Here is an 18,451-nt window from a genome sequence, read left to right as displayed (position 1 = left end):
ATGCAGGGTGGTATGCTGTGTAGCAAGCTAAGGAGACAACAATGTCTGCCATTGAGGTTTCCCAGTTGCGTTGAATGTTCAAAATCATAGTGTAAGAAAACTTTTAAAGCCTCAAAGGATAAGATGATCCAACTTTCAATCTGATTCATTTTTGGCTAGCCACAGTAGTCTACTATCTAGCTAAGTAGCTGTATAGCTTTCTAGCACATTCACTAACTTGTTTGTAAACAATCAACACGCTATTTAGCTACCACATGTTCTTGTCTAAATTTCAACAGAGTAGGTAGCCAGACATGGGTCGCATGGCCAGGAATTACATTTGAAATGTGGCTTGAAATCGGATTCCATGTGCTTTTTTTGCTGTTTAAACTGCAGGAAAAATAAGAGTCTAATCGGATATGCAAATCCATACGGGAAAATTATATATTGGAATATATTTTAAAAATATATAGAAACATTTTAATATATCAGGAAAATGTATTTATCAAATATATAATTCAATCAAATATATGTACTTATATATATACAGTGCCTTGCAAAAGTATTTGGCCCCCTTGAACTTTGCGACCTTTTGCCACATTTCAGGCTTCAAACATAAAGATATAAAACTGTATTTTTTTGTGAAGAATCAACAACAAGTGGGACACAATCATGAAGTGGAACAACATTTATTGGATATTTCAAACTTTTTAACAAATCAAAAACTGAATAATTGGGCGTGCAAAATTATTCAGCCCCTTTACTTTCAGTGCAGCAAACTCTCTCCAGAAGTTCAGTGAGGATCTCTGAATGATCCAATGTTGACCTAAATGACTAATGATGATAAATACAATCCACCTGTGTGTAACTGTGTGAAGCCTGAAATGTGGCAAAAGGTCGCAAAGTTCAAGGCGGCCGAATACTTTCGCAAGGCACTGTATATACAGTATGTGTAAAATACACACTCACACCTCACAACCTTCTTTACCCGATTATAATTTTGAGTCTCTATTTACCTCTGGTACCTTATGCCTAAATCACACTGACAATGTCATTGCGCAAATAGTACGCAGCATCATCTGGATATGTGTGCAACAAAAGTTTAACATTAACCTTCTGCTACCATTTCTGTCAAGCACTCTATCCATACAGTTAGATGCATACATTCGATAAATCCAACATGTGTGCCACACAGAACGCACTGGAACTGCCTCTGCAACTCAATGCTGCAATGCTGCCAGGCAAACAGAGTGTTCCATTGGAAAGGAATGTACTTCAGGTGTACCAAAGCGCAATAACTCTGTGGGTGTGATTGAGGTGTAACCCAATGCTGCAAGGCAAACACAGCGTTCCATTTGAAATGAATGTACTTCTGGTGTACCAAAAAGCAATAACCCTGTCTGTGTGATCTTGTGATCGAGGTGTTAGCATTAGAGCCAATTTATGCTTGATCCGAAATGTGGTCAGAGACGCCTTATGGATGGTGTTATGTCATTGCGGACTCTCCAATATTTTTAACCTTTTTATTTATTTATTTTATCAGGGAGTCATACAGAGATCAAGGTCCTTATTACAAATGAATCCTGAATGACATACATAGCAGAACAAACACACATCAATATAAATACAAAATGAAAACAGAAAAAACAAACACATTAATCACTAATAAGGTCCTCTATCAGCCTTTTGAATTGCCCTAGAAGCACCAAACCATCAAATTTAAGAACTTTTTGAAGATTGTTCCTCAAATAAGGTGATTTACCTAACTCAGTAGAGACCAAAGGAATTTCCAGAATTAACCATCCCTGAGACTGGGTGTGGTAATTCCTATGTCTAAAGTTTAATAAAGATGTTAGGTACAGTGGCAGTTTTTGTATAAGGGCTATATAAATGAAAACATAGCAATGTATGAAACTACGTGACATCAGAGGGCCAACCAACTTTCTGCTAGAGAATGCAGTGATGAGTACTGAAACTGGCACCCGTAATAATGCGCAGTGCGCTGTGATAACCTGCATCTAACGGTTTAATGAAGTGGCAGCTGCATTCATATAGATGAAGTCGCCATCGTCTAGGACCGATAGGAACGTAGACTGAATAATCTGTTTTCTACTATTTAGTGAGAGGCAGGACCTATTTCTATAGAAGAAGCCCATTTTAACCTCAGCTTCTTAACTAACTCATCAATATGTTTTTTAAAAGACTGCCTATCATCTATCCAGATGCCCAGATATTTGTAAGCAGGGACACAATCAATGGACACCATGGATACCATCTAAAGTACATATGCTTAAATCATCAAAGTTATTTTTATACGCTGTAGAGAACAACATATACTTAATTTTAACTGCATTCAATACTTACTTCAGGTCAATAAAGTTTTTCTGTAATACAATGAAGGCAGACTGAAGTTCAGATAGAGCCTGGTCAACCATGGGGGCAATAGCATACGCAACAGTATCATCGGCATGCAAGTGTCTACTACAGTTTTTGGTCAATATTGTTAATGTAAACAGTAAAAAGTACAGGACAAAGAATCGACCCCTGCGGTTAGCTGAGAATTGATCAAGGATTCTAATATTTTAGCTAGACAAGAAAGTTTAGAAATAGGGTTATAATTATTTAGGTCACAAGGGTCACCACCTTCGTGAAGATGGAGTACATGGGCCGCCTTCTAAATGTTGGGGATAGTACCAGATATAATTGTCAGGTTAAAAATATGGGTTAATGATTCAGCAATCGGGGGCAGAAAGCTGCAGCAAAAAATGTATCAAGCGTATCAGCCCCAGTGGATTTTTTAACATCCATATTAAGCAAGGCATCTAGCACATCACAGATAGTAAATTGTAGAAATGAAAACAAAGATTCACTGGAAGTTGACAGGTTAACCATTGAGTCAGCTAGAGGCTGGCAGAATGAAGAGCCCTTGATTGACTGACCAGGGTCAATTAAAGCACCATTTCTCTCAAATAAAACGCTTGCCAAGATAAAATGATGATTAAAAGCAGCACTTATTCCATTCTTCTCTGTTATGATGCCAGAGTCAGACAGAACTTTCTTAGGCAGGGAAGAAGGGGAATTTGTACACTTCCATGCATTTACTGTTTTCCAAAATGTTGTTTATGGACACATCTACAACCAGGAGCTCAAATTTCTTGCGAACAGAAATATTTAAAGATTGGAACACCATCAAATTAGATTTTACATGTATGGCCACTCCTCCCCTTTCTGTAATCTGTCACATCTAAATTCATTAGAATAATTTACTTCAATGTCTTCATCAGATACAGAACCGTTTAACAATGTTTCAGAGAGAACCAGAATGAGTCCTGTTACCGAATGTCAATTGTATCCATTTTTAAATCAGATTTCGCACATTTATGTGCATTAGCCCAAGCCCCCTACAATATTTAAAGTCAGAGGGGGTATTCAGCTCATTCCCATAAGAGCATAGGGTCATCTGCAGCTATTTGTTGAGTGAGCTGAGACTTGGCCAAGGTCCATGCCAACCACGTGAGAGCAGAGTAGCATTTGACAGACTTCCTTCAAGTCGCTGGATGCAGTGGCTGGGGCGGGAACTGGGAGAGCAGTGTTGGCAGAGCTCTGTCCACCCAGCTGAAGCTCCTGCCAAGGGAGTGGAGCTGCTGCAAGGGATCGGAATGGCTACCAATGCTCCTTTCTGAGTGTGCACAGGAGGCCTTGGTGTGGCTCCTGTTGCAGGGTGGGGCTACCATAGGGGGAAGGAGTGTCCCAGGCCTGTCCTGGGGATGGGAGTAGGGAGAGTAACCAAAATTAGCCTGGGAGGGAGGTTGTGGGGGGACTTGAGGAGAGTGGTGTTGAGGGCAATGTGGCTGGTGAAGCTCTAAACTCCCAGAATATGAGGGCTGATGATGTGAATGATACATGGGGTGGACTGCATCATGTGGTGCACTACCCTCAACAGTGTTTTGCCAGACCCCAATGTAGTGGTCGGTGCTGTGTAGAGCTGGGCTGAGTTGAGGTGGGCCTTGTCTGAGAGAGCTGTGCTGTGATGGGCCGGGTCTGGTAGAGATGTGTTGTGATGGGCTGGGTCTGGTTGAGCTGTGTTGTGTTGTGATGGGCCAGGTCTGGGTGAGCTGTGCTGTGATTGGCCAGGTCTGGTAGAGATGTGTTGTGATGGGCCGGATCTGGTTGAGCTGTGTTGTGCTGTGATGGGCCGTGTCTGGGTGAGCTGTGCTGTGATTGGCCAGGTCTGGTAGAGATGTGTTGTGATTGGCCGGATCTAGTTGAGCTGTGCTAAGGCGGGCCTGGTCTGGTAGATCTGTCTTGAGGTGGACCTGGATAGACCACCACCAGATGCAGGTCTAAAGGAGTGTTTGATATGTCTCAGAGAGTTGGTGGCTGTTCTGTTGCTCCTGTGGGGTGAGGTGGACTGGCAATCCTTTAACATCCTGACAAGGTAGGGACTGCCTCTTTGTTAAGGTGTGCATTGTCGGGAAGACAGTCCAGGCTGAGGGTGGGATGGTGGCTCTGTATGGCTCTCCATTGACAAGGTTGGATGACAGTAGGTGAGGGCGGGAGGTCCTGTATAAACACAAACTCAATTACTTGACAACTTCCTTCACGACAGCTCTGCGCTGCTCAGCGAAGCACAAGAAGTATGAATGCCCTGAATTCTGCAGAAGCCATATCACCATAAATGCTGCACGGCCAATGCAGGACATTGGATTGAACATGCAGCGCCTTTCACACCTCGATCACACCTACAGCATTACGTTATTGCACAAAAGGGTACGACACATTATCTGGATGCATGTGCAACAAAAGTTCAAAATTCACCTTCTGCTACCATTTCTGTCAAGTCGTCTATGTATACAATTTGATGCATACGTTCGATAAATAAAATGTATACACCACAGAGAACACACAGAAACTGCTTCTGCAAAGCAATGCAAACGCAGCGTTCCATTAGAAATCAATGTACTTCTGGTGTACCAAAACCCACTGACACTGCCGGTGTGATCGAGGTGTTACGTTCCCTAAGTGACGTTTTGCATGTAAAAGTTTAATCATTGAGTTGATATGAAAATAACCAAAAGTATGTGGACACCTGCTTGGCTGCTGGGACAACCATCTCTGCAGCACTCCATCAAGCAAGCCTTTATGGTAGAGTGGCCAGACAGAAGTCACTACTAAGTAAAAGGTACATGACAGCTGTCATGACAAATACCTTTCTCCCTATTCTCTCTCTGCTCTACAGAATGGACTCTTGGAAAGCCCTTTGTTAACATAGAGAGAGTATGGTAACATCAAAAGGTTGGGAACGGAGTAATATTTTGATAATCCAACCAGTTGAAAGTATCTGTTAGTACTTAAAAAATATGATGTCAGATCAGTTGTTGTCGGAGACATTATTACTGATGATAGGACGACATAAATTGTATCTTGGAAAGTCTACACATTCTAGTTATCAGATTCTCATGGAATTGTTGTGCAATTTAAATGTTTAAATATGAAATTATTTGTGAAAAAATGAAAAGTAATGTTATCTTTTAAAATGAGAGAATTGTTTTCATAAGTAAAATATGCTCACTCAGTGGCCACACCCACGTGAATAGGCATTGGTTGGAAATGATGAACCAACCCCTTTTCTACATTTCTATAAGAGCCCCCGTGACCCAATTCACAGTGGACTGAGCGAACCTCAGCGTTGCGAATGGTTGAATGACTACAACCTTACGAAGTTAACACTGTGTTCCCGATGACATGAGGACTAATGTCCATACATTTAAAAGGGCTAATATCAACTACAACCTTACGTAATTAACATTGTGTTCCCGACGACGTGAGGACTGGTGTCCATACGTTTAAAAGGGCTAATTTCAACATGGAGGTGACGATCGCCACGCTGGAAGGATTAATTTTGACTATACCAGCCAGAATATAGCATGAGCTTAATATGGCAACTTAGAATGAATGTTGAACTCTTATTCACTAAAGAAGTGATACATCCTAGATGTCGAGTTATCAGCAGCTGTAAACGTGCGTGGCCTAGGAAAGAACGGACAATCTCTTCAGAATGATAGGGTACTACAACGTATCCGTTCTACCACACGACGACAGAGTACTACAATGTAACCGTTCTATGACACGACGACAGACTACAACGTATCCGCCCAGAAATATTCTTCAAAGGACAAGGGAGAGCTTTGCTGGGCAACGCAGCTCAGAGTAAATATACTTCTTGCATTTTCCTTTTCCGAATGGGCTATTTATAATACATAAGATTCTGTATTTACGATAGCATAGCTTTATAAGGTCAGATAGAGACCCAATCCTGTTGTTCCTCAGTCTTCCCGCTCTTTCATTCAAACCCAAACCTCTTTCTTTGTGTAACCAGCCGTCATATCGGTTTTGTCCGCTAGGGACATTTTCTTTTATGACATAATTAGTCATCAATGTTCCATCCTGTGTATATGTAATTATGTGTGACTATTTAGGTATTTAGTAAATAAATAATTAAACCAAATTTGTATTGCTGATTCAACTTGTTAGCCAGGGTACGTGAAGGTAACCAAGAATTTTACGTCGTTCAGATGAGAATAAGGTGATTATTATGATGTGACGATTAAGGTGACGATTAATTTGACTGCTGTTGATATAAAAGATTACCAGGTCTTTAAGAGTTTGTTCGGAAGATAACAGCTCTATAAACATTCTTCCGTGGTGCCCTGACTTCCTAGTTAATTACATTTACATGATTAGTTGAATCAGGTAATATTAATTACAGAGAATTGATTTTATAAAATGCCATGTCATATCATTTAATCCATATTAAAGACACAACACAGCCTACTTGGAGTTTTCCAAAAGGCACCTAAAGGACTCTTAGACCATGAGAAACAAGATTCTCTGGTCTAACAAAACCATAAATTAATTATTTGGCCTGAATGCCAAGCTTCACATCTGGAGGAAACCACATCCTGCTGTGGGGATGTTTTTCAGTGGCAGGGACTGGGAGACTAGTCAGGATCGAAGGAAAGATGAATGGAGCAAAGTATAGAGAGATCCTTGATTAAAACCTGTTCCAGAGCGCTCAGGACCTCAGACTGGGGTGAGGTTCACCTTCCAACAGGACAAAGACCCAAAGCACACAGCCAAGACAATGCATGAGTGGCGTTGGGGCAAGTCTCTGAATGTCCTTGAGTGGCCCAGCCAGAGCCTGGACTTGAATCTAATCAAAAATCTCTGGAGAGACCTGAAAATAGCTGTGCAGCTCCCCATCCAACCTCACTGAGCTTGAGAGGATCTGCAGAGAAGAATGGGAGAAACTCCCCAGGTACAGGTGTGCCAAATTTGTAGCATCATACCCAGGAAGACTTGAGGCTGTAATCGCTGCCAAAGGTTCTTCAACAAAGTACTGAGTAAAGGGTCTGAATATGTAAATGTGATATTTCAGTTTATTTGTAATACATTTATAAAAACCTGCTTTTGCTTTGTCATTATGGGGTATTGTGTGTAGATTGATGAGGGAAAAAACAATTTAATCCATTTTAGAATAATGCTGTGTCATGACTGTCCTGTGAGGATCAAATGGCTTAGATCAGCTTGGCAATGGTTGACAATAACTAAACCTTCTCCCACCCACAGAGGGGTAAGGAGGGAACTGCTGGCTTGACAGCTCACACACGATCATAAATGTAACTAGACTTTAATATCCAAAAACTGAATAACGGAACAATATTTCTAACATAACAATGTGGAGAAAGGTCAGTGGGGAACTATGAAAAACACATGTAATATTGATTTTCATATTGTGATGTTATTAAAAACTGTATAACGGAAATACTGTAACTTGAAAAGTATCCCCTTGAAAAGTAAATCCCCTTTATCTGTCAAGTTTTCACCCAAAATGTTGTGCATATAATATGACAAATGATTAGAATATTTTTGTTAAGATAGTAATGTGTGTGGTATCCCAGGAGGTCTACCCCAGGGGATGGTACGTGAGGTACATGAGGCAACGTTGGCTCTCTCTGCTGGGAATAAGGGAGCTGGGCACCCCGGCAGCTCCAAATGGAGGTAATTAGGGGAAAGTGCCAACCAGCTGTGGAGGCCAACTAAAAGGAGCACTGTGGCACACTGCAAAGGAGAATGGGGGGAGATCGACACCGAGCAAACGTAGAGAAGAAGGACCGAGCCAAACTTAAGTGATTTTCTTTGTTATGTTTATTTTCTGTCATAGTAAAGTTGTTTTTGCAGACTTAAACCTCCCTGTCTCTGTGTCAATATCTGCAAGCTCAACCCAACACTCCACGGTTTACCACATATAGTGGAGAATGCGGGCGTCTCAGTAGCTTTGGGTACCGTGGGGTCGAGCGTACGGAGATCACCATGGAGGAGTTGGTGGCTCAGTTTATCCTCAGCCAGCAGAAGCAACAGGCTCTCCAGTAGCAAGCACTGGAAGAGCAGCAACAACAAAACCGCAGACTGGTAGCGGAGGTAGCCCAGTTGAAGGTTGGGGGGGCTCAGGAGTCTGACCCGAATCAGTTCCTGGTTCAGCTAAGGGAGGAAGATGACATGGAGTCGCATTTGTACACCTTCGAGAGGAAAGAATGATGGCCCAAGTCCAAGTGGGCCAGCCTGTTGGCACCCTACCTCTCTGGGAAGGCCCTGAAGGCCTACTTTGATTTGAATGCTGACCAGGTCGCGAATTATGAGGGACTCAAATGGGAGATCCTGAGCCGTTATGGGTTCAATCTTGCACACTGTGCACAACTGGTCCACGACTGGACCTTTGACCCCAACCTTTCCCCCCATGCTCAGATGAGCGACCTGGTGCGCTTGACCAAGGGCTGGCTACTGACGAAAGTAACATCTCTCCCGATGCTTGACAAGTTCGTCCTGGATAAATACCTTCAGGCCCTGCCATACGAGATGAAGAAGATGGTGAGCATGCAGAACCCCCAGTGCCTGGAGGAATTGCTGACCACTGTGGAAATTCACCAGAACACCCAGGACCTGCTGAAAGGGGTAGAGCAGAGAGAGGAGATGCAGTGAGGGGGACGAACAACACAAAGAGACGCGAGGGGCTGACAGGGGCCCGGACGGAACCAGCCGAGGCTGTGAAGTGGGAGGGTGACACAAACCGATGACGTCGGTGGCTGCTGGACCCAGATCAGAGACGCTGCTATGAGTGCAGTGAGCCGGGGCACCTTGCGTGGAGCTGTCCCAGCCAGGAGGAGGCCGTGCCCTCCACATCCCCCAGCTCTGGGGTAACCCGGATGGCGAGTTCCTTCACCTCCTGTTGGGAGCACACCGAGACGGCCCCTCCAATGGTTCCTGTACGAATTGATGGCATCGACGCCAGCGCTCTGCTGGACTCCGGTAGCATGGTGATCCTGGTAATCCTGGCCCACCCGCAGTGGCTCACGCGAGAGGGGAAGGAGGAACCGGGGGACAAGGAGGTGACAGTGTCCTGTGTACACAGGGACACAAAGAGGTACCCAACGGTGCCAGTGAGGATAACCACCCCAAGGGGGGAGTGCCAGATGCATGAGGGAGCTGTTTCTAACCTACTCGTGTCCATTCTCCTCGGTCGACACTGCCCTCTCTTCCAGGCACTGTGGAGGAGGGACCCGGGGAGGCATGCATGGGAGGTAGGAAGAAAAGGAAAAAGGATGGTGGCGGGGGTCTGTCATAGTAAAGTTGTTTTTGCGGACTAAAACCTCCCTGTCTCTTTGTCAATCTCTACACGCTCAACCCAACACCCCACGGTTTACCACATGTGATTTAGTTTTAAGAGTGAACTCTGTAGCTCTGTTCAGGACAACACGACGGACAAAGCCAACCACACATATATACATTCATGATTTCTTTTTCCAAACGGTTTGTGTGCAAAGTATATGATTAATGTGAGAATAGTTATAGAATGTCGACAATAAGTGTCTTCTTCTGTCTCTCTCTATGTCGTTGGGTAAAATGCTATATTGTGTCAATCCGCTAGAGACCTTTGTCTCATGTAGTAAGTGTGTGTGTGTATTCTGTGTTATTATTTCGTTAGCTAGTAAATAAATAATTAAACTGATTTGTGTAATACTGAATTATGAGTGAGACTGGGGATTTTGCAGATCCAAGATGGTTACGACTGTTCGGAATAATAGGATAAGAGGTAATGATTAATACTTTGACTGTTTTATGGATGTGATAGGTAAAGACCTTTAGAGTTTAATTCTTTAAACAACCTCTTCCGTGGTGCCCCAAATTGCTAATGAGTTTATTGTAACATGATTCATTTAATCAGGTAACAATTAAACATAGTTAGCGGATTAAATAAATACCAGTCATCAGATTAATGAAAGTAAAGTCACAACAGTTGTAACGTAACAAAGATGTGAAAAAGTGAAGGGGTCTGAATACTTTACGAATCTGTGACCAACAGATGCGTATCTGTATTCCCAGTAATGTGAAATCCACAGATTAGGGCCTAAGGAATTTATTTCAATTGACTGGTTTTCTTAGGGTAGCCTAGTGGTTAGAGCATTGGACTCGTAACCGAAAGGTTGCAAGTTCGAATCCCCGAGCTGACAAGGTACAAATCTGTCGTTCTGCCCCTGAACAGGCAGTTAACCCACTGTTCCTAGGCCGTCATTGAAAATAAGAATTTGTTCTTAACTGACTTGCCTAGTAAAATAAAGGTAAAATAAAAAAAATTAAAATTAAATATGAACCGTAACTCAGATAAATCTTTGAAATTGTTGCATTTATATTTTTGTTCATTATACAATGTTGTTGATCCATCCTCACTTTTCTCCTCTCACAACCATTAAACCTGTAACTGTTTTAAAGTCATCATTCGGGATAGTCAATGTCTGCTTTTTAATTTTTTTTACCCATCTACCAAGGCATTGCAAAACCTCCCTGGTCTTTGTGGTTGAATTTGTGTTTGAAATTCACTGCTCGAGTGAGGGACCTTACATATGCAAGGGGTACAGAGATGACGTAGTCATTCAATAATCATGTTTTAACACTATTGCACACAGAGTGAGTCCACTTATATGACTTGTTAAGCAAATGTTTACTAAGGAACTTTTAGCCATAACAAAGGGGTTGAATACTTATTGACTGAAGACATTTCAGCTTTTCATTTTTAATTAATTTGTAAAGATTTCTGAACATAATTCCACTTTGACATCATGGGGTATTGTGTGTAGGCCATTGACACAAAATCTAAATGTAATCCAATTCAGGCTGGAACACAACAAAATGTGGAAAAAGCCAAGGGTTGTGAATAGTTTCTGACGGTATCGTACACAAGGCTCAAACATACATTTAAATATCTGTAATTTACATACATGTAAATACATGTACATTTTAAAATAATGTATTTGTCAGTATTGACTCTCTGTTGGTGGCTTGAAATGCTCAAAACTTTTAACTGTCTGAAAAACGTGGTCTCGACTCCAGATCATATATCTGTATTGTTTGATTCTTGTTTGTTTTGCTTTTTCAAGCACTGTAATGAACAGCTCTATAGAAATTGAGTAAATTATTATTATATTATATAATTTTTCATATGGGAAAATAGTATTTGTGTCACTTCAATCTGCCAGTGTGAACAAGGCTTTAGACAGGCAGGCCAATTCTCATATTTCTTTAACTAATTAGTCTTTTGACCAATCAGATCAGCTCTGAAAAACATCTGATATGAAAAGATCAATTAGTGAAAAAAAGATCAGATTTGGGCTGCCTGTGTGAACGCAGCTTTAGTTTTTTCTCCTCAAGAGGTGCAGTTGTAGGCGGAGCTAAATACCAATTATACTCGATGGCACACCTGTGTGCATTGTTTCTCCATCAGCTTGCAGGGGAGGTTGGCAAACGAAGCACCCTCTTCCATCAATAGAACTGTCATAATTTTTCAGGATGGAGCCTGCAGCTGAGACCAGCACTGCAGGAGTTTCAGTAAAAGATGACCTTTCAGAAAAATGTCAGAAGTTATTTCTTGAGTTCTTGGAGGAGTAAGTTGTTTGGACGAGCCCAATAATAGTGCTTAATACGAGTGATAATCAATGCTTAAACTCACCCCTCACTTTTATACACAGGTTTCAGGACACAAACGGGGAGATTTTGTATCAACCTGATGCTGAGGAGCTCATTCGACCAGAGAGAAACACACTGACTGTAAACTTCACCAACATTGAGCACTTCAATCAGCAACTAGCTACCACTATTCAGGAGGAGTATTACAGGTAATTGAAATTCTAATTTGATAGGCCTGGCCAAAAAACTCATTCTAATTCTCCACTGAACCAGCAAGTTACTAAACATTTCAATTTTGTCCAATCAATCCACGAAGGGAATACATTTGATGTTTCATTTTCACACACCAGATGGATACAGTGAAATTTGGTGTTTTACAATATCTTTCATAGTAGTGTGCCCATGGAGCAAATTAAAATTAAGTGCCTTGGTCAAGGGCGCACTGACAGAATTTTCACCTTGTTGGCTCAGTTATTTGAACCAGCGACCCTTTCAGTTGCAGGCCCAACACTAACCACTAGGCTACCTGCTACTTGTCCATGTTTTGTCATCCCCAGGGTATACCCATTCCTATGCAGAGCAGTGCGTTACTTTGCAAGAGATCATGGGAACATGCCAGTAGCCAAAGAGTTCTATGTGGCCTTCTCTGACTTTCCATCAAGACAAAAGTAATGATCAAACTACTGAACTAGATCTCTGAATACATTACACTTAATGACATTATTACTTACCTTAAGTGTTAAGTTGATTGTATTGTCCCTTGACAGGATCCGAGAGCTCTCCACGGCCCGGATTGGGTCCCTACTGCGTATCAGTGGCCAGGTGGTGAGGACACACCCAGTGCACCCTGAGCTGGTCAGTGGTACCTTCCTGTGTCTGGAATGCCAGTCCGTTATGAAAGATGTTGAGCAGCAGTTTAAATATACCCTGCCCAACATTTGTAAGAACCCAGTCTGTGCCAATCGACGTCACTTCATGCTGGACCCCAACAAGTCCCGTTTTGTGGACTTTCAGAAGGTACGAAGAGGTTGGACTGCATGAGTACACCAGGCCAGATTGACCCTCCAGCAGACAAGGAAACCATAGCATGATATATCAGGGCTCTAATTGTGTATGCATGGGTGTTCATATAGGTGCGTATTCAGGAGACCCAGGCGGAGCTGCCTCGTGGCTCCATCCCCCGCAGTGTGGAGGTGATCCTGAGGGCAGAGGCTGTGGAGATGGCTCAGGCAGGGGACCGCTGTGACTTCACCGGCACACTGATCGTCGTACCAGATGTCGCTGCCCTGGCTGTGTCAGGTGAGGAACTTCCCTCCACACACCATGCCTTTTCATACACACAGGATGGCCTTCTGAGGGTCAAAGTCATACCTGACCCTGAATAAAAAACCATTGCGATGGTGCATAATAGTAACATTCTCCCCTGTACTTTCTCCATGTATGCACTGCAGGCACCAGGGCAGAGACCAGCAGCAGAGTGACTGGGGGGAGGCAGGGCTTTGATGCAGATGGGATCCAGGGACTGAAGGCTCTAGGTGTCAGGGATCTGTCCTACAGACTGGCCTTCCTAGCTTGCTACGTGGCCCCCACTAACCCTCAGGTTTGTCCATTAATTAAACATTTATTTTGATTTATTTAAAATGTATTTAACATGGGAAGATGCCTCTAGCAAGGGAGATGGATCTAGAGACTATGTATTGTAAACCATGAACTGTGTTCCTGTGTGTAGTTTGGTGGTAAAGATCTACGACAAGAAGACCAGACTGCAGAGAGTGTGAAGAACCAGATGACTGTTCAGGAGTGGGAGAAAGTGTTTGAGATGAGTCAGGACAAGAACCTCTACCACAACCTCTGCACCAGCCTCTTCCCCACTATCCATGGTGTGGAAATTGAATAGAGTTGTCATGTAAACTGTTAAAACATCTGTTTTGAAATGCACTGCCTAACCTGAGAAAATATTTCAGGGAATAATGAGATCAAGCGTGGAATCCTATTGATGCTCTTTGGCGGTGTTGGCAAGACGACCATGGAGGGCACATCTCTGAGGGGGGATATTAATGTTTGCATCGTTGGGGACCCCAGTACCTCCAAGAGCCAGTTCCTAAAGTAAACCACCAAGCACTATCCTATTTGTGTAACCTACATATGTTGTATTTGAAATTGAGCTCAAACCAGTTTGAAAAATAAAAAGCTTTAACAGAAGCATTTCGAGTTGTTTGCTAGTGTTGCACAGCCTGTGTTGCTAGTCTCTGGAGGTCTCATTATTCCTCATAGCAATGTAGCCTACTACATGATGGAAGCAGGAGTGGTGTGGATGTTTTGAGGGTATAAAGGTTGGTGTTTAACTCTGATGGATGTGTGTGGTATGCCCTACCTCAGACACGTGGAGGACTTTGCGCCCAGGGCAGTCTACACCAGTGGGAAAGCCAGCAGCGCGGCCGGGTTGACGGCAGCTGTAGTGAAAGATGAGGAGTCCCATGAGTTTGTCATCGAGGCTGGGGCCCTCATGTTGGCGGATAACGTAAGCATTGTGTTCTCGTAAGGGACAGTCATCTTATGCGTTTCAGTTTGTTCATATGTCCTCTAGGGGGCACTGTGCACTTTGATCTAACTTTGTCCTGTTATCAACATCCACAGGGAGTCTGTTGCATTGATGAGTTTGACAAGATGGACCTGAAAGACCAGGTAGCCATTCACGAGGCCATGGAACAGCAGACCATCTCCATCACTAAGGCTGGTGTGAAGGTATGCTATGTGGGAATAGTGCTGTAGCTGAACACAATTTATTTCTTATAATTATAATTCCGCAATACTTATTACTACTCAGTGCAGAGGGAGTATCAGTGGTTTGAGTTGTGAGCTGTTTGACTGTGTTGTGTTCAGGCCACTCTGAATGCTCGCACCTCCATCCTGGCGGCTGCTAACCCCATCGACGGGAGATACAACCGCTCTAAGTCTCTGAAACAGAACGTCAACATGTCAGCACCCATCATGTCCAGATTTGACCTCTTCTTCATTCTGATTGATGAGTGCAATGAGGTAAGAGAGAAAATGGAGGGTTTCACTAACTTTTTCAACTCCTACAGTAAGCCGATATTGAATGGAAATGTATGTTTTGGAAACTTGGACACATTTTGCATTTTCACCTTTGTCTTGTGGTCTAGGTGACAGATTATGCCATAGCCAGGCGTATCGTAGACCTGCACTTTAGAAACATGGAGTCTGTGGAGCGAGTCTACACCACTGATGAGATACAGAGATACATACTGTTTGCTCGGCAGTTTAAACCAAAGGTTATAATTTCCCTATGTTTGTGTTCCTCGTGTTGGGCTGCTTAGATTTGTATTTATTTATTTATTTGACCTTTTATTTAACTAGGCAAGTCTGTTAAGAACAAATTCTTATTTTCAATGACAGCCTAGGAACAGTGGGTTAACTGCCTGTTCAGGGGCAGAACGACAGATTTGTCAGCTCGGGGGTTTGAACTTTCAACCTTCCGGTTACTAGGCCAGGTCGCAGTTGTAAATGAGAACTTGTTCTCAACTAGCCTACCTGGTTAAATAAAGGTGAAATAAAAAAATAAAAAAAACTAGTCCAACACTCTAACCACTAGGCTACACTGCCGCCCAGATGCAGCTTTCAGTAAGACCTACCTACCGTAACATGCTTTCTGTTCCCTGTCGTTGGTGTGGTGCACTTTGACCCCAGATCACAGCAGAGGCAAAAGAGTTTGTGGTGGACCAGTACAAGCGTCTGCGTCAGCGGGACAGCAGCGGCAGCACCAAGTCAGCCTGGCGTATCACCGTCAGGCAGCTAGAGAGCATGCTCCGACTATCTGAGGGCATGGCCAGGCTCTACTGCTCAGATGAGGTTGGTCAGACACCTACTACTGAAGTATACATCCCCATATGTATAGGCCCCTATACATTGTAGAATAAAACTGTATTTTTGTCTTCATTACTTGTTAAAGCTAATAATTATGGTTGTTTGTGTAAGAGGTGGTTCAGCAATTTTGCTCATGTAATGAATAAGCTTGTCTGATACCTGAAGTTAAATTGACTGTACAACACATTTTCACCCTTTATTTTGACTTATTTAAAGGTGCATCCCAAACACGTTAAGGAGGCCTTCCGGCTATTGAATAAGTCTGTCATCCGCGTCGACTCCCCAGATATCAACTTCGACCAGGAACAAGACGATGGGGAAATGAATGGTAAGGAACGGTCACTTTCACCTTTGTGCAATAATATATTTATTGAAAGTGATACCCGTATACATTAAATTGCCAACCTCACTCTCCAGATCAAAATGACATGATGGGCACTAATGGCAATCATGCAGAGGAGGCTATGGACACAGAGCTTGGGGCAGGCAGGCCAGAGAAGACCAGCACTGCCAAGCCTGCCCTCAAGATGACCTTTGCTGAGTACAGAAGGGTCTCCAACCTCATTGTTTTTCACATGCAGAAGATGGAAGATAGTAAGAGCTTAAAGGGGCCATCTACAGTTGAAACAATAACAAAGCCATCCTGCCACTGTTTTGGTAAAAAGCTGTGGGATGAGGCTGGAGAAATGTAACCATTCTCGGAATTCATAGAAATAGCTCTGGATGCAAGGACTGGCCGACCAAGATTAAGAAATTATATATAGATAGAAAAAAATATAGATTAACAATGTTTTGAGGATATAGTGTTTGTCTACTCCAATATATTACAAATATTGGAGTAAAACAAGCTTATATTTTGGGTTCTTTTGGGGTGACATGGAATTAAGCTCATGAGGCATTTCTAAGTTATAAACTTCAAGAATCAATGTGTGTATATCATTACGTCAAAAAATAGATGTAGCAACTGCAGATTCACCATTTTAACAAACTGAAACGTTACTTTGCAAAGTTTTTTTTATGTCATGAATTCAAAAAGATACTAGTTTTTCCAAGGTTTAACAAATGTTTAATTCTTAGTTGATGAGTCCTCACTGAAGATGAGCGAGCTGATTAACTGGTACCTGAAAGAAATGGAGAGTGAGATGGAGTCAGAAGCTGAGCTGGTTGCCAAGAAGAACCTTATAGAGAAAGTGCTTCACAGACTAATCCATTATGTAAGTAAAGCATTGGAAGACACACCAAAGACCATAAAATATTTGACTGTTTGAGGAACATTTTATGATTTTGATCTGACAACAAAAGTGTTTTGTAAAATTGGTGAGTGAAATGCTCTGTATTGTGTTCATTATAGGACCACATTATCATAGAGTTAACGAAGACTGGGCTCAAGAAAGTTGGTGACGAGGGAGAGGAACCTGTCATCGAAGAGGACCCCTTCTTAGTGGTCAACCCCAATTACATCCTGGAAGATTAGGTAGGGTCCACCTCAGCCATAGATATTGTGGAAGTAATTGAACTCAGGCTTATCTGTAAGGAATTTGTGATTGCAGCTACAGTATCCTACTGTCAACTTGTTTTTCTGGCATGTTGCTATTGACTATCAATGTACTGTCTCTAAAAAAACATTGAACACATTGAATACTGCTCATGTCTATGCATTTCAATAAATATATTTTTTGCAGTGCGTGGTGCTCACTAAATGGTGCACTTTCCCCTATCATTGTACTGGTGGCCCAGAGTTCAGGCCAATGGTTCATGCTCATGTCAGTGGGACATTTAGGGCAGCGGTTTTATTATATGCAAGAATATTAGCATTTTTGTCATGAATTGGTTCTAAAGAAGTATTACTACAAAATGTTTTCTTATTGATGACATAATTTACACACTGAATAACATTATTTTTGTATATTTTTTTAGGAAGGATTTGTCTTATTAAGAACCCATTGACCCTAATTCTGGGGACATTCATGCAGTGTTTAGGCATAATTCTACTGTCCCCCTCGTTTCATCTCGACGATGCAATACATTGAATAGACTTTAGCATAGCCTAGATGCACACACACTATTTTAAATAAGTTATGTTTAACAGAAGTTCGTTTACATTGGCTACAATAGCACTAGCCCATAGACTTTATTCTCCATTAGTACATTATTGGGCTACAGTAGCACATCCAATGACAATTTTTACATTTATTCCAGAACAATTGGCTACTCACCCTGTTTTTAATTTGGTGTCTTGTACCCTTCGCTACGTAGGAAAGTGAAGTTAAAAAAAAAATGAATGTGAGAACATGAAAATGTTGGATATTGTCCTCCCGGAAAATTGCTGTGGCTCTTTCCATTCCTTTCCAACGTCAAAATGATGCTAATGGTGGATATAACCTACATTAATACTATTTCGTATTCCATTATATGTAAATATTAAATTAATATCCACAAGAGACCCTCGCTCACTGGCTTAAATGAGAAATGCGAAACTGCTTGTGGTTCCCAGTCCTGAAGAGCATCCCGAAGAGTTGCGTGCGAAGGGCATGCCAGGTCATTGGGATGAATCCGCCACCTGGAATTT

At 42.3% G+C, this 18,451-nt stretch overlaps 1 protein-coding gene across 1 annotated transcript; it reads left to right on the top strand.

Moving 5' to 3' along the window:
• Positions 1 to 11,880: 11,880 nt before the first annotated feature.
• On the top strand, positions 11,881 to 17,356 carry mcm6l (MCM6 minichromosome maintenance deficient 6, like). The gene is made up of 17 exons (XM_064927798.1): positions 11,881 to 11,975; positions 12,060 to 12,206; positions 12,555 to 12,665; positions 12,765 to 13,014; positions 13,131 to 13,296; positions 13,449 to 13,597; positions 13,727 to 13,877; positions 13,962 to 14,103; positions 14,377 to 14,518; positions 14,635 to 14,742; positions 14,881 to 15,036; positions 15,162 to 15,290; positions 15,706 to 15,867; positions 16,099 to 16,267; positions 16,378 to 16,476; positions 16,960 to 17,096; positions 17,234 to 17,356. The coding sequence occupies exons 1-17, from the start codon at positions 11,881 to 11,883 to the stop codon at positions 17,354 to 17,356; spliced, it is 2,436 nt and encodes an 811-aa protein (XP_064783870.1).
• Positions 17,357 to 18,451: the final 1,095 nt, after the last annotated feature.

Source organism: Oncorhynchus masou, chromosome 3 (assembly GCF_036934945.1).
Source record: "Oncorhynchus masou masou isolate Uvic2021 chromosome 3, UVic_Omas_1.1, whole genome shotgun sequence".
Classification (NCBI taxonomy): Eukaryota; Metazoa; Chordata; class Actinopteri; order Salmoniformes; family Salmonidae; genus Oncorhynchus; species Oncorhynchus masou.
This window is presented reverse-complemented; position numbering and strand designations above follow the sequence as displayed.